The following is a 16,355-nucleotide window of genomic DNA, read 5'->3' as shown; positions in this document are numbered from 1 at the left end:
TTTTGCAGCTATGTGTTGAGTCGCTGTCAATCTTTACGTCATCTGAAACTATGCTATACAATTTGAGACAACTTTACATCGGCAAATACGGTCATGCTGTATCTCCCTCAAAAAGGGTGCGACCAAAATCTGTGTGGTGCTACCAATTGAAAATGTTGCTAGCACCAGTGCTACCAGTGCAAAAGTTAGTGTAGAGCCCTGCTTTGCCCATATGAGTTCCAGCCTCCAAGTGTGTTATGTCTACCTGTTTTGTAGTGTTGTTCCGATACCGATACTGGTATCAGCAGAGGCCCCGATACTGCATTAAAACAGTGGTATCGGTATCTGTGAGTACTAACAAGTAACATGCCGATACCATTAATTCTGTCGCTAATATAGGACTTTGGATGCTGCATCTTGTGTTTTGCTCGTGCACAACATTCACTGATGTGTGACATGTTCACTGCATGCCGAGCTAAGATATCCTATTGGCCCTTGAATGCTCTGAACCAATGGCAGGACAGCTTTTTCATGTTGAGGAAAAAAACAACAACTTAGGTATCGGTATGGTATCTGCATCGGCCGATACTTCAAAGCTGGGTATCGGAATCGGTATCGGGGGCCAAAAAACGGTATCGGAACAACACCACAGTTTTGCATATATTTTGTTCCCAGAATGCATTGTGTGGCGCAATTAATGAAATTATAGGATGGTAATCCATGTCATATGTTTTTGTGTTACCAGTACTTGAATGTGTGTCGTATTCAGCATTTTTATGTTTGATTTATGTTGGTCTATGTTTTTATTTTTGTCAACAAACCGTAACTATAGGTTGGGTGTAAAATAATGACACACAGGCAAAATTGCATTGCTCAGCTGAGGATTGCTTGTGAAATAACAAATCTATATGTTTTGATTTTGGCTGTCTGATTAATTGGTCTGACCTTACTGATTGTTTTAAGACCATCTCGTGGGCTGGATTAAAACCTGTGGTAGGCCTAATCCGGCCCGCGGGCTGTACATTTGACACCACTGGTATAAATTATGTAGTGGCCCGACACGGTTGCAACACAGGCCCGGGCTAACGGGCCACCGTTGATGGTTAGACCCTGCTTAAAGTAATTATGTGCTGCTGTGAGTGAACTGGAGTGTTGTCATGGGATGTCTAAAATGAATGGAATCAAGAAAGTTTTGTAAAAGCAATACATACAAAATACGCAGTTCCAGAGCACAGTGACATTTTACCAGCCAACATTAAATGTGGCTTTTTCAAGTCTGCTCCAGTAAATAATTAAGATGCTATGTGTATATAAGAGGTAGAAAGGTCTGGGAGTTTTATATGTGGCTTCCAGGAATAGTTTATATTCTGGTGTTCGGCTGAAGTAACAACAATGGCACCTTATTCACAGTCTAGAATCAGTTTAGCATGACATTACACTGTGTGTCTTACTTAAGGTTAGGATTTACACATTAAGCTTGGAAGAATGGTATATTTATGGAACATTAAGCCTTAATATTTTATTTCAGTGCTGTTCAAACATGAAACAGACTGCAACCTGATTTTTCAGATAAACACATTTTCATACAAATCTTACAGCGTACATGTACAAGTTTACGGATTAGTATTTTCTAAATTTAAGTTTAAAAAAATCGCAATAATCAATTTATAGATTCGTATCGGGATTAATCGGCATCAAATCGAATCGTGACCTATGAATCGTGATACGAATCGAATCGCCAGGTACTAGGCAATTCACACCCCTAATATATATATATATATATATATATATGTGTATATATATATATATATATATATGTGTATATATATTCCCTCGGCTACCCGTTTTCAAGGTATGTTTGGTTTATCTTGCTTTGCTTGGGTATTCGAACCCCGAAAATTAGTTCAAACTCAGAGGCATTTTTTACCCAGATCTTTTGGTTGAAGTACGAGTTCCGAGACGTTCAAACTCCGAGGTTCCACTGTAGATGTACATTTTTTCTTTGAATATTGGAGACATTAAAAAAATTACCATCTAAGCAAAGTGCATGATGACGTGCGCATATGTTCCCCTCAGGCTGTCCGCTGCTACGATTCAGTCATCCTCAAGGCGGAGGGAAAAGTAGAGCCTGAGGTGTTTTGCCAGCTCGGCCACTTCAACCTCCTTTTGGAGGATTACCCAAAAGGTGAGTCTGCACTGAGAGCTCCCCTTTCATAGGGTCTTTTAAAATCATACCCTTTGCTTCATGTAATATGGCCTCTCTGTAACTGTGACCCTCCCTCTTTTTCTCCCAATTACAGCATTATCGGCATACCAGAGGTACTACAGTTTACAGTCAGACTACTGGAAGGTAAACCAGGACAACAATCCTTACATTGAGTCCATGATTAAAGTTAGATTATTAGACTATATGATGATGATAGTCTTCATTCAGTTTTATTCATCTGAGTAAAAGTGTTTCAATCACACACAGAATGCTGCCTTTCTATATGGTCTGGGAATGGTCTACTTCCACTACAACGCCTTTCAGTGGTGAGTAATGTTGAATGTTATATTTCATTCAGTGCCAGTTTAATACAGACACACATTAATTTAGGCAGGCACTAACTAGAGGTGGGCATTTTACATTATTTTGCTGCACCGTCATTAATTTTTTTTAAAGATGAACCGTCCTCTAATCGTTCGTCCGCCGTTTTATTTTACCCATGCTTCCGTCGTCACTCCGTCACCATTATTTTAGGACCGGCTGACCAAGGTCAACATGCCGTCAAAACTGAAGGACCGTCCATCAGGTCGTCACTTGTAGATGCCCATTTCGCTGATAAATAACGAATGACAGACTGGCATATTGCGCACAGTCCAGTGAAATTCCTAGGGGATCTCCACGTCGACACATCAAAATTGTTGAGATGTTTCAAAGGGGCTCCCTTGTCATGGTTGGCATTGGGTCATGAAATCTTTTCACCAATGTGGGGCTGTACAGTATAAAAATCTCATAGCTATATTATAGCTAGTTAGCCATGAGGTCACGTGTTTGTGGCAGCGGTGCCACCTGTTTCACAGCTATCTTGCTACATACGCAGCTCATGAATGCACATGACAATGACATTGTAGTCCAAACCGCAAAACACATCACACTTCAGGGGTTTGCAGGCATAGCTTGATGGCTCAGTGCGCATTGTAGTGGTAAAAATGGGCCAAGTTATTACAAAGTACGATAAGGAAGTAGCAATAGAGATCCACTTAAAGGATGCCTTGGGATAACAGAATAACCAGAATAACATACGCTACACACTTGCTAGTTGCTAATGCCATGCAGGCAAAATGGTGCATTCAGGGTACTTTCACAGCATCGGAAACTTTGGTTTTCTTCGATTATAACGTTTTAAGGGGAAAATAATCAGCCATTTGGCCGATTGTTTTGGCCGGAGTTTAAGGGGCAATAATCGGCTAATTCAGACAAATTGTTCTGGAAGTGAATTTCAGTATGTTGGCAGCAAGAAAAAACATTTAGATTTGGCGTTGATGGCTATAGATGCCGAAAAAGCATTTGACCGCCTTGAATGGTTCTATTTGTACAAAGTACTTGAAATATTAGAATTTCCCCAAGAATTTATTAATATGGTAAAAACCTTATATAGAGTTCCTAAGGCACAAGTTTACACACCAATGGTGTTTTATGGAAACATTTTTGTTAAGCCGAAACTCTGGAAGCCACACCCCCCACCCCCACCTCCGAAAAGTTGTCATTTCGACAGCATTAGGATTCTGCCCGAAAGTGACAATATGCTGTCTGTCTGCTTTATCTGCAATTAGGAAGATTAAACTCTGACCTCAGCTTTCACGTTCTTATTGTTGAAGTTCTCGGCATCTTGTTGAACCGGCCATGAATTTTGCCACCTTTCTTACCTTCACCAAGGGCGATCAAAGCATTCCAGGAAGTGTTGTACATTGATCCGGGATTCTCCCGAGCCAAGGAGATCCACCTCCGACTGGGTCTTATGTTCAAGGTCAACACAGACTACGAGTCAAGCCTAAAGGTAGGCCCACCCCCAAAGTTACAAAGTGACTGTGAACAAGTGAAGGTATCTGAAGTAAGTGGTTTTCCTAATTTCTGTCCCAATGTTTTCTTGCAGCATTTTCAGCTAGCTTTGATTGACTCCAATCCCTGCACTTTGTCCAAAGCTGAAAGTAAGTTCAGCCCTCATTGTCTCGTGACTTCAAATGTTGATACTGTCTACCCCCGGGGTAGTAGTAAGGTGTTTTGGCCAATAAATATTGTACAGAGGATAACACTAATCGGAAAATCCTGCACATCTTTATACATCCTGTACCCACATATACACACGCACAATAGGGCTGGGTGAGATCTTGTTATTGTATCAATATCCAGATGTGAACATTCATATCAACATGAACAAGATATTAATACAAAAAATTAAGATGTGTGTGTGGACTTTCCACGCTCGCAGTGCAAATACAGCTCTGGCCAACAAACCACATACATCCTTTCAAGTTTGGCGTTGATCGACAGTTAAAGCCAACCAATGGCAATCATCTGATGGAGGTAGGGAGAGAGCCAGATGCACACCACACGTATTTCCGTGCCATAAGCGAGTGCGACACAGCTATGCATTGCCAAGCCATAAAAATGTAGTATGTATGGTACACATATATTGTGTTTTACATCAATACTTTACTATATTTATAATTTCATTTATACCAATGGATAAAATGGTGAATCTTGTGGTAAAAATACATAAGCGGTCTGCGCCTCGCAGGTCCATTCAAATGAATGTGAGTGAGTCTCACCTTTCTGTATATCCACATAGTCAGGCCCAAGTCGGTTTTGTGCCATGCGCGCATCCATAATAAGAATAATATTTAGGATAACAATGGTAATAGTGATATTAAACCACTACATAATATAAAATAAATACTCAGAGATATATACCGTCATTATAAATCCACTTAAAATATAGAAAGATCCAACACATACAAAAAGCCAACAATGATAAAATTACAAAATACGAATAGTAAACATAAATATAAGTACAAATCAGCAACTCTCCTAATCACCTAGTGACTATCTACCCCACTCCTATTCACTCTGTCTCTCGTGAATATAGAACTTTTATATTTAGTTTTGAATTGGTTTATGTTTGTACATTGTTATAATTAATTAATTAATTGTTCCATAATTTCACCCCAAAGAAGGAAATACAAAATCTTTTCCCGTTGTGTGAATGTTACTTTTTAAATTATATTTCCCTCTTAATCTATAACCCCCTTCTTTCTCTCTAAACATTTGTGAATGTTTTGTGGCAAAAAAAATAATTAAACTTTGTACATAATCTGTGGGTGGCACGTTGGATGACTGGTTAGCATGTCCGCCTCACAGTTCAGAGGTCCCAGGTTTGATTCTGGTCTCCGGCCTTCCTGTGTGGAGTTTGCATGTACTCCCCGTGCCTGCGTGGGTTTTTTCCGAGCATACTCCGGTTTCTTCCCACATTCCAAAAACCTGCATGGTAGGTTAATTGAACACTCTAAATTGTGTCTAGGTGTGATTGTGAGTGTGAATGGGTGTCCGTTTATGTGTGCCCTGCGATTGGCTGGCAACCAGTAAAGGGTGTACTGCCCGAAGACAGCTGGGACAGGCTCCAGCATGCCCGCGACCCTCGTGAGAATAAGCGGTTCAGATAATGGATGGATGGATGGATGGATGGATGGACATAATCTGTGCTGTTTTATATTTCACTATATCAACATATTTTAAGGAGTTTTGACTATAAGAAAAGTGAGTGTGTATGATCTAGATCAGGGGTTCTTAACCTTTTTTTAACTTGGGGCCCATTCAAAAATTATGATTTATGTTGACTTATTATTGTTTGTATTTAATAACTAAATTAAATCTAGTTAAGGTTTAAAAAATCATTATCAAATAACTTAATAAATGTGGTCATCAATGACATAAATTTATAAGATGCCCAACAAGCGAAGAATTCTGTAATCAACTTCTCAGTTTTTCTGTGCGTTTATGTGGATGTGTGTTGTTGTTTTTTTGGTCAAAACAAACGTGCACAAGATGCCGCCTCGAAGTATTGTACAGAATGTCCCGCCTTTCCCGAGCAAATCACCGTAGAGAAGTCCCAGATTGATATTGTGGGAGAACCCTCTTGAGTGAATCACAATATCAATCTGGCTATTGCCAGGTTAAAGATTAGACTCTGTGCGGACAAGTTTTTTTTTCGACATGAGGGGGAATATTCAGTTTTAAAAATACCCTGCTACATGTGTACAAAGCCTCAATTGAAAGCTGCCTGCGGCCGTTGCGGCCAACATTTACAAAACTGAAATTACTTTGCGGCCCACTAGATGGCGTTCACGCCGATCTTGATAACCAACCATGAATGATTCTTATTGCCCTTTTTCGGAAAGTTATGAATGAACTTATACAATTATTATTACCTCAATTAAATAATTACAATATTGCAGAATTATGGAACAGTACAAGATGTGGAGCGAGTTGTAATCAAGTATCCACCCATCCATCCATCCATTTTCTTAACCGCTTGTCCTCACAAGGGTCGCGGGGGACGCTGGAGCCTATCCCAGCTGGCTTCGGGCAGTAGGCGGGGTACACCCTGAACTGGTTGCCAGCCAATCGCAGTAATCAAGTATCCATTTAACTTTATTTAACACTGCCATCACTCTTTGATAATTTGCTATTTATATATTTAATGTGTGGCTTCCAACTAATTTTCTCGTCTATTATGACACCCAGGAATTGATTTTCTTGAACCTTGTCCATCTTTACCCCATCTATCTTTATTTCTGTATTTCTGTTCTGCAATTCCCAAACATTGGTTTAGTTTATTTAATTTAATGAAATTTTGTTTCTATCTAACTAGATTTGATTTTTTTCATTCCTTGAGTGATTCCATCCAATAAATCATTTAAATTCTCCCCAGAACAGAAAATATTGGTGTCACCCACAAACAAGATCAGTTTCAGAACATCTGATACCTTAGAAATAGCATTGATATACACAATTCAGGGCCCAGAAACAGACCCTTGGGGCACACCACAAACAATATCTAAATAGGATGAAGAAATATCACCGAACTTATTAAACTGTTCTCTCTTTTGTAAATAGCTCTCAGTCTGACACAATACCTCTAATGCCATACCGTTTCAGTTTTTAACACAATTTTTTTCTTTTACTGTCTTTGTTAATGTTGGTGACTGTCAGTAAATTCTAAAAAACAAACAAAAAAACCTCAGTTGTTCACATCCTTTTTGATTCATATTTTGCTTTTTCTCTAAAAATGCTTAGTTTCATAGTAATATTGTTATTGTAGCAAGCTATCTGGAATGAGTATCAAGTTAGGGGTGAGCCGTATATTTGTACAACACGAGTATCTGGTACAGATAATGGATTTTTCCCGGATACAAATATAACACAAATAGACTTCCTTAATATCCGTGCTGAAGGAAAGCCGGCCCCTCCCTCCTCTTCGCGGCGCGGCACACAGAGAGTGAGAGAGTATCAGTCCGCACGGGCACTCTGACAGTAATTAATTATCTCTTAATTGGTCCTTAATTTTCTGCAGCCGCAGCGCTTTTGACAAGGCAGAGCTTGGTTCCTGTTGCGTCAGTCTCTCACACTGGCTGCCTAAGTTCATTTTTATTTAGCTGGTAAAAGCACTAAACATGCACAGCTGAACACACTACAAATCAATATATATTAGATTGATTACCTCCACTGCAGTCCATAAAAAATAGAAATATTGCAAATTAAGCTTTACGCCTACAGCTTAACACCCTTTAATAATGTTAGGTAGCAAAAATTTAAACATTGAAAACAAAATAATAAAAACGGGATTTATGTTGCTATGACAACTCTTGTTCATTCACATAAATTAGAAAAAAATGTAGTTTCTTTACTATTGTGATCAAAAACTGAATATTCATTTTCAGACTGTTCTGTAAATATTTATTCATACTTAAAAAGATTCCTGCTCTGAGTCATTAAAAAAAAAATCTAAATAGTTCCCTTACTACTGTAATAAAAAAAAAAGGTGAATCTCAATTCTCAGACTGTTCTGTGAATATTTATTCATACACAAACATTTTCTGAGTTGTGATCAAAAGCATTGATTTGAATCATTAGGCTGTTATGTCAATAATTTTCAAATAAACAAAAAATATAGAAACGTTTGATCAACCCTTCAATTTCACACAAAAAAATACAGTAATGTATTGATGTAAGCCCCACCCATTTAAGCCACGCCCACCTCCAGTTAAACCACACCCATTTCCGGTTTATGCCAAACCTACTCCAGATACAGATCATTTAGGTAGTCGAACAGATACAGATGGTGCTGTACACGCTTAGCCCAAGCATCAAGTTATGAAATTTTGCCCATATTGCCCAGCCCTAACACACACCACAGAATTGTGTTCTCTGACCTGGGAGCACATGGTTTCTGCTGTTCAGGCTGGTTAGAATATTTGTTGACATGCTAAAGCGTCCTCATCTCCCCTACCTGCTACCTTGGACATATCAATTTTTTCCCAGCCTCTTACTGTGTGTGTGACTTTGTGTGTATGTATCTCATTCTTCTTCTCACACACACACGCACGCACACAGACCCGACAAGGGCAGCCCCCATCCTTCTTCCCCTCTCTCTCCTCTCCCTCGCTCTATCTGCTGAGAGTCACTCAGGCAGTTTAGATCAGACACTGCGGCGATCCGCACACAAGAAGGTGCTGCCGGGTTGGCCGCCACCCTTCTGCTCAGTTAGATTGTTGGCAGTTGACCTTGGGCTTCCATTTATTGACCCTTCAGCACAACTTTGCCAAGTATGCTATGACAAGGAGGAGGCGAAGGACTACATCTCAAATACTGAGTGTTGAATAACCTAACTTTATTTTCTTTCCTCTTGCAGTTCAGTTCCACATTGCTCATTTATATGAGATTCAGGTAAGTCTCGTTCTTTCGCCTTTGACCTCCCCAAAGGACAGAATCATTGTGTATATTGTTGGCAGTTATTTTATTAATTTTGATGCAGTATTACCAGATAGAAAATATTTTCTTTAATGGTAACCCAGTGATGTCAGTGAAACCCTTATTTCCTTTTCTTTGTGCCAAGTGCTGACAAACGAAAGGGGGGATTAGGGTGCATGAGTGGGTGGCAAAGGCGGGAGGGAATAGGAAATTATTCAGAGCCGATCGACGGGGTTGCCACGGAAACGAGAAAGTCTGTCTCCCCCTCTTTTATATGCTGATGGTGTCTCTCTGTAGAGAGGTAATGTCACTTTCACTGGCTCGAGAAGTGTCACTAATAGACATTGTGCTGTGTCAGAACAAACACCTGCTATGAAAGTGTCGGCTCTATGGCACATTTTAGTGGCATACAGGGGCGAACATGATTGGTTTTGTCATGCTAGATGAGGAAAACATGGGGGAAGAGGGCATTCCAGGTCAATGTGTCATCTCAAGACCTCTACACAATTCTCCTCCCATCCAGAAGCGATATCGGGCTGCCAAGGAAGCCTATGAAAGCCTCCTGCAGACGGAGGATCTTCCTGCACAGGTGAAAGCCACTACCCTGCAACAGCTTGGTAAGATGCCCCTCAACGTGCACCATTACAATCTGAGGAATACAGTGACTGACTCCCTGCAGGTGCTTTTGTCATTCCAGGCTGGATGCATCACACAGTGGAGCAGCTCGGGGACAAAGCCAGTCGGGACAGCTATGCCATCCAGTGTCTGCAGAAATCTTTGGAGGCAGATCCCAACTCTGGACAGTCATGGTACTTCCTGGGCAGGTAGGGGGGTACCCTTGTCTTACGCTTCATGTTGTAAACTCATTCAGAAGCAAATGCATGTTGTATTACTGAACACAATGATAACAAATTGTAATTTACTTTGTTGTAGCATTTCATGTGCTAGATGGTGGCTGTATGCTAATTTCGCAAGTGCCGGAAGTTTAAGTGGAAAACTGCACTGTCTAAATAAATTCTCTGGCTAGCTGCACATCCCTGATAGCCGGTGTCTCCTGCAGGTGCTACTCTAGTATTGGAAAGGTCCAGGATGCCTTCATCTCCTATCGGCAATCCATCGATAAATCTGAGGCCAGCGCAGATACCTGGTGCTCTATAGGGTAAACGCTCATTTCTTTGAATTGCATTTGTTTGTTACAGTGAGGACGTGGTTTGTCAATTGTCACATCATTCTAACACTAGCTGTCAGTCTATGCATGTTCCTTTTAGCGTTTACGGATAGTAAGCAAGTAACACTACAAGTTTCCGTTAAGCTTATAATGTCTTCATCATTTTATTCATTGAAATTCAGCCACACGATTTTGACCTCCTTGCATAATTCAGACTAACTATTGACATTTACTGTCAATTAAATTTTTTAAATGTTTACTATATTTTTATTCATTATCCAAGTTTGTCAGCACTTGGTTTCTGAAAACAAATGAATCGCAATTGGCTCTGGTCTTACTGATGCCGTAAGCCTCTTTATTTTTCTGCACACAGTGAATGGTGGTGATGTGGTGCCGGTAAAGCCATAGAAATTATAGCTCGTATACGCAAAGATAACCCAAGTAAACATAAAATGCCGTTTTTAAATGCTGATTTTTAATAAGCGGGAAAAGCTTCCTGGTCTTGTGTGGAAAAATTACTTCTCACCCTACATCTCTTCTTTTTTTTATCTCTTGTTAAATCATGAATTAACTTGTTGACTTAATTTTCACTGATCATACCCAAACTGGATGAAGAAATCACTTGAATGAACCTGTCAGCCAAAAGAGCTCAAAATGCTGCAACAAAATTACACCATCCTAAGAAATTCGAGAACAGATGGGAAATAGTTAATTGACCTCTATCAGTCTGCAAAGGGTTACAAAGCCATGCTGAAAGCTTTAGGGCCGCAGTGAACCACAGTAAGAGCCATTATCCACAAATTAAGAAAACATGGAACAATGGTAAACGAACATTACTCCAAGATCACAGCGAGTACTCATCCAGAAGGTCACAAAGGAACCCACGACATCTAAAGAATTGCTGGCCTTCCTCGCCTCAGTTAAGTTTTTTTATAGTGTTTATAGCTCAACAATAATTAGAGACTGGGTGGAAAATAACATCCACGGCAGAATTCCAAGGTGAAAACCACTGCTGACCAAAAAGAACACAAGGTTCTGGTGTCAGCAGCAGCAGCAGCAGCGGTTACTCTAGTATGACAGTCTTCTTCATGGGGGCCTCTACTTGTGGGTCTTCAGGTGGGCATAGAGGCCGATCCATGACCCACATATTTTGGTGCAATGTTAGCATGGGAAATTGGTGGTAGGTTGTGGTAGTGCTGGGGTCCTTTTCTGTTTCCTTGCAGAGCGGTCGTCTTGTTTCTGCGACACGGTGGATTTCTCTCTTATAGTGTGCAGCACTTTCTTGCACCGCTTCCTTTCATCAGTGCCTCTTAAGAGCCATGTGCTCCCAGTCAGGAGGTCAGATATAGACTTTTTTTAGGTTTGTTTTAATGTTGTCCTTGAACTGTTTCTTTTGCCTTCCTGGAGCCCGCGGCCCTCTCTCCAGTTCAAAATAAAGAATTTTGTTTTGGGAAATGGGTGTCAGACATGTGAATGAGAGGGCCAGTCCATCGTAATTGGTGTTTTATTATTGTGGTGGTGATGCTGGGCATTTTGGCCTCTTCCAGAACACTGAATGTTTGTGAGTCGTTCCTCCCATTTAATCCTCGGGATCTTTCCCAAAATTATTTGGTGGTGTTGCTCTAGAGATCTCAGGTGCCTGCTGTAGATGGTCCATGATTTTTCCCTGTACAGCAAGATGGGGAGAACCATAGCCTTGTAGACCAGGAGCTTGGTATCAATCTTGAGTTCTCGGTCTTCAAAGATCCTCATCCTGAGTCTGGCATATGCTCTATTGGCAGTGATCAGACGATGGCTAATCTCAGAGCCAATATCCACTTTGGAAGAGAGAAAGTTGAGGTAGGGGAAGTGGTCAACATTTTCGAGGGGGGTTAAGAAAGGCTTCTTTTTTTTCTTTTTCTTTTTTAGATTAGTAGTTCTATCCCTGCTTGGAAAGCAAAACAAAATCAAGATTTTGAAGTGGCCTTGAATCTAATTGAAATCTGTGACATGATGAGGCTGTTCATGATTGGAAAAACCCTCCAGTCTTGCTGAGTTAAAGCAATTCTGCAAGGAAGAGTGGGGCCCAACCATTTAAAAGGTTTAGGGGGCAAATACTTTTTTATAGGGCCAGATTTCTTTAATAAATAACCATTTAAAAGCCACATTTTATGTTAACTTGGGTTATCTGTCTGATGTTTATATTTGTTTGGGGTTCTTAAATCAAGTCAGAAAACAAAAATACTTTTTTTGCGGCACTGTATATATTGTGTGGTTTTCTGAGGAAAAAAATGCCTTACAATTGGATTTCATTGCATTCCATTGTGATGCCAAGCTTGGCCCATGTTTGTCAGGTAGCCAATTTTAACCACATGGTGTGGTTTTTTTTAATCGGGCGTCGTGTTCAAGGTACATACAGTAAAACACAATACTGCCACATGAATCAGTTGTCAATCAGTCACAGGAACTTAAATGCTGTTTTTCTACTGTCTGCATCGATTCGGTGCTTACTCTCTCTGAACCTCTCAGCACACTGTTATCTATCATCTGTCTTACCCCAGGGTGCTGTATCAGCAGCAGAACCAGCCCATGGATGCGCTGCAGGCCTACATTTGTGCTGTGCAGCTGGACCACAGCCATGCTGCCGCCTGGATGGACCTGGGCACACTTTATGAGTCGTGCAACCAGCCGCATGACGCCATCAAGTGCTACATCAACGCCACACGGAGCAAGGCATGCACCAATGCCACCATGTTGACCCACCGAATAAAATGCCTGCAGGTGGGTGGAGAGAGATGTGCAGCAATTTAGTGAGTGCAGTGCAGCCAGATGTGCTCCAAAGACTGCAATTCACTGATTTGGACACAGACACTGCTGACTAGTCAGTTTTACATAATGATGTAAAACCCATTTGTAATACAGGCACAAAAATGTTTGAACCCAGAATTTCTGACACATTGCCAAAAACATTAAGGGAAAAAGAGTCACAGAAAATCCATGTACAGTACTGTAATATAAAGTTCAACAAATGAGTCCCAACTGCAATACTTTTGGGAGCCATTCACTTTCCAGGCCAATTTATTTATGACTGAGCAAAGAAGTTGGCATGTCGTCATTTGGGTCCTCAGAGTCGCCATGTCATGCCATTCCTTATTTGCTCTCACTTTTCTGCAAAGCAGTGTCATGTCTACCCTGCGCATGAGTCACAATCCCACTAGTTTGTATCAAGACGGCACAACGGCGGCATGCCCTAATGGGTCATATTTGGGATTATTGTTGCTGAGTGTCATGCAGATGTTACCTCCCCCATTTGATCCACACTTTTCACACATGGCCATGTAGCTCCAAGACTCTGCTTCACTTGTGCTCTAACCTGCCTGTACCATTGCTGATCTTTTTTATTTTATTTCGAGTCACCGTTTATATTTTATTTTAATTTAAGCAAGAAAGCCTTTTGTGTTTTTCTTTTCTTTTTGTTTTTTTGTTTTTTTGTTTTTCACGTCGTTTTCCATTCCCCTAGGCTCAGTTGAGTAACCCCCAGCTCAGTAGCCCACAGAGTAAAAGTAAAATGCTCCCTCTTATTGAGGAGGCATGGAGTCTACCAATCCCGGCTGAGCTCACCTCCAGGCAGGGAGGCCTGAGCAGTGCGCCACAGCAGGTGAGAGACCAGATCCCCCCCCTTTGACCCGAGACGCTCAAAACACATAATCCTAATGTACACGCCGTCACGCCTGTCAGCACATGCACACTGTTGGGTAACACTTGTGCTTGAGCTCCACCTCCCACTATTATATAAACCTGAAAAAAAAAGTTTCTGTCACCGTTTGAGTTTGTTTCTCTTAAAGCCTTTTTTGGGATAGCACATTGAAATATAATATGGAGGTCAACAGCTGCTTCACGGCACCTGTTATTTAGATGGTGAGGGAGTCTAGCCAAGTGTTACTCAGTCTCCCACCCCCTTTCTTTCCAGTAGTTACTCGGCTTCATCCATCTCTCGCCGCTCAAGTCAAACACTAATCTCTCCACTCCCTCACCTCACCATCCCCCATATAGAACAAGATATAGACGGCAAACACTTTGTTGACAAATCTGTTCAAGGGGCAAACTTCTCCTATCTGTTTGACGCTGTGACTTACTTAAACGCTGCAACTCTAACGTCAAGCAGCTGCAATCCTAATTCGCACGTTCATTTGATCGTGTGACAAGGCTGGGTGCCATCAGAGAGTCTCTTCGCTGTCGCCCCCTAGTGTTCCAGCACTTCTTTAATTTACACCTGTTGTAGTGTTTGTGCATGATTGCTGCTGTAATTTTGACTGCACTCTGATGTGTTGTCCAAGGTCTTTCAATGGGTCCGATCCATCCTTAAATAGCATTTTACAATGTTCATACTGTGTATTTCTTATGTTTTACCATCTGAAGGGAGAGTAATTTAACACAGTTGTAGTGATGACATAGCATGATGATTGATGTTTTCACTTTTATAGGGCAGCTGTACCTATTATGCTGTTTAATGCATTCAATGGACTCTATGCGCACACACACTACTTCTGCGTTTGGGGTGCAGCGGAATGCAAACGTCGCGTATACTTACTATCTGCTGCGATTGTGCCAAGTTCTCCTGAATAACATATTACCTAGTATAGGCAAAACAATCATAGATCTATGTCTGCTTTAATGAATGAGTCTGTTTCACAGTACATGCATGTTCACATAAACGTAACCTTCGAGACACTAAATTTTCAACTCTGTTAAGAGAGCACTTTGAAAACCACCCGCAGCTGTAACAAAGTGTTGTACGTTATTCCCAGGGAATGTCTAGTTTATGACTGCGCCTCAGAATCGACTTCTTTGGGCAGCATGTGACAGTCAATGACGGCATCATCTTTTCAAATCACCCTTTACAGTCACATGTCGTCCGGGTTGTACCACTTCAGCTTCAGAGCTCAGGTTTTAAACAGTTCCTTTTGGTCCTGAAATTATTGACCCTTGTGAGTTTTGCCTGCACAGATTTAAATGACCAGGTCTGAAAATAGTTCTCCACGTAAATTTTGTCCAAGGGATTTTTAGAAAAGGCTGCCTTCTTCTTAAAAAAATGTAAAAGTGAGATAAATAACATTATTAATATCAATTTTATCACCTATCAACCTCATGTAATCTCACATTTAAAGGATGAGGATGAATATTATTCCACCAAATAGTTTGTAGTAGCTTGAAACTCCGGAAACTGGTACCTAACCTTACCTTTCCACGGGAAATTAATAATGTATTGTTGTTGTGCATATAGTCCATTTGCTTATAACTGATTAAATTTGCCAACTATTGGAAGTAGAAAATCTCATTCCACTCAGGGTGATACTTCAGTAAAACATGATCACTTAATAACGGTTTAGCCCCAGTTAGACATGTTACAATTATTTCAATGTCAACATTTGTCTCTTTCTTTTTTCCCCATTTGTCATGCTGTCAATCCTCTGCTTGGCTTTGAATTTCCTCTTCACTCATTTTAACAATGATTCTTTATTTTGTTTTCCTCCCTAATTTCCCATTTTCTCCACCTCCTTTCTATCCGCATTTTGATATTTTCCAATCATTATTCAATGGCCTTTTGTTACATTGACCCCACCTCTTGCTCATTACTATTCCCTTGTTTCATTTTGCCTGCGCTACTCCCCGTCTTTCTCCTGTCCTCCAGGCCTGTAAACCCAACCATGCTGCAGAGGGTGGTGGTTCAGGTCAGTCTCTCCCTCCTCACGTGGCTGCACTGGGCCAAGCAGAGGACCAGTCGTGCCCAGCCAAGAGGAAGCGAGCTTCCAGCCCTGTCAAGGTAAAAACTTTTATTGTAAGTCTTTGATGCTACCTTTTATTGCGCCTAATGTGTGCTATTCCATTAATTAACAGGGAGATTCCTGGGCCACTAATCCATTGCAGCAGCCCGTTCCTAACTGGTACCTCTCCCCGCAGAAGTTGCAGGTTGGTCATTGCATTTATTCCAATTCATATTCACTTTTTGTTCCGGTGCTTTTTTATTGCATTTTATACTGCTGTTCTCTGCAGTTGTTGGAACAGCTACGGAGTAATCGAGCCAGCTTGAAGCCCCCACAGCTGCAGATTTTGGAGCAGCTGGAAGCTCAGTTCACCATGATGCAGCAGCACCAAGTAAAAATGATGACTTGTGCATTTGTACAATACACACACTAGCAGAAATAATCTTCATGCGCT

The 16,355-nt window shown here is 40.9% G+C and overlaps 1 protein-coding gene across 4 annotated transcripts in view; it reads left to right on the top strand.

Moving 5' to 3' along the window:
* The window catches only part of LOC147178281 (lysine-specific demethylase 6A-like), a 39,369-nt gene that overhangs the window by 8,603 nt on the left and 14,411 nt on the right, over positions 1-16,355 (top strand). Inside the window, exons 3-16 of one of the 4 annotated variants that reach the window (XM_086070209.1) lie at positions 2,056-2,164; positions 2,280-2,329; positions 2,453-2,511; positions 3,899-4,019; positions 4,116-4,170; positions 8,931-8,965; positions 9,513-9,606; positions 9,687-9,813; positions 10,050-10,148; positions 12,698-12,917; positions 13,657-13,794; positions 15,829-15,960; positions 16,035-16,106; positions 16,191-16,292. In XM_086070209.1, coding sequence (XP_085926335.1) covers positions 2,056-2,164; positions 2,280-2,329; positions 2,453-2,511; positions 3,899-4,019; positions 4,116-4,170; positions 8,931-8,965; positions 9,513-9,606; positions 9,687-9,813; positions 10,050-10,148; positions 12,698-12,917; positions 13,657-13,794; positions 15,829-15,960; positions 16,035-16,106; positions 16,191-16,292 — 1,413 coding nt within the window. Of the gene's footprint in view, positions 1-2,055; positions 2,165-2,279; positions 2,330-2,452; positions 2,512-3,898; positions 4,020-4,115; positions 4,171-8,698; positions 8,845-8,930; positions 8,966-9,512; positions 9,607-9,668; positions 9,814-10,049; positions 10,149-12,697; positions 12,918-13,656; positions 13,795-15,828; positions 15,961-16,034; positions 16,107-16,190; positions 16,293-16,355 lie in introns of those variants that run through there. The other 3 variants (XM_086070208.1, XM_086070210.1, XM_086070211.1) reach the window with 3 other exon arrangements.

The sequence above is a fragment of the Leptonotus elevatus genome, chromosome 2, assembly GCF_054856555.1.
Source record: "Leptonotus elevatus isolate MCC_2025b chromosome 2, RoL_Lele_1.0, whole genome shotgun sequence".
NCBI classification, from domain to species: domain Eukaryota; kingdom Metazoa; phylum Chordata; class Actinopteri; order Syngnathiformes; family Syngnathidae; genus Leptonotus; species Leptonotus elevatus.
This window is presented reverse-complemented; position numbering and strand designations above follow the sequence as displayed.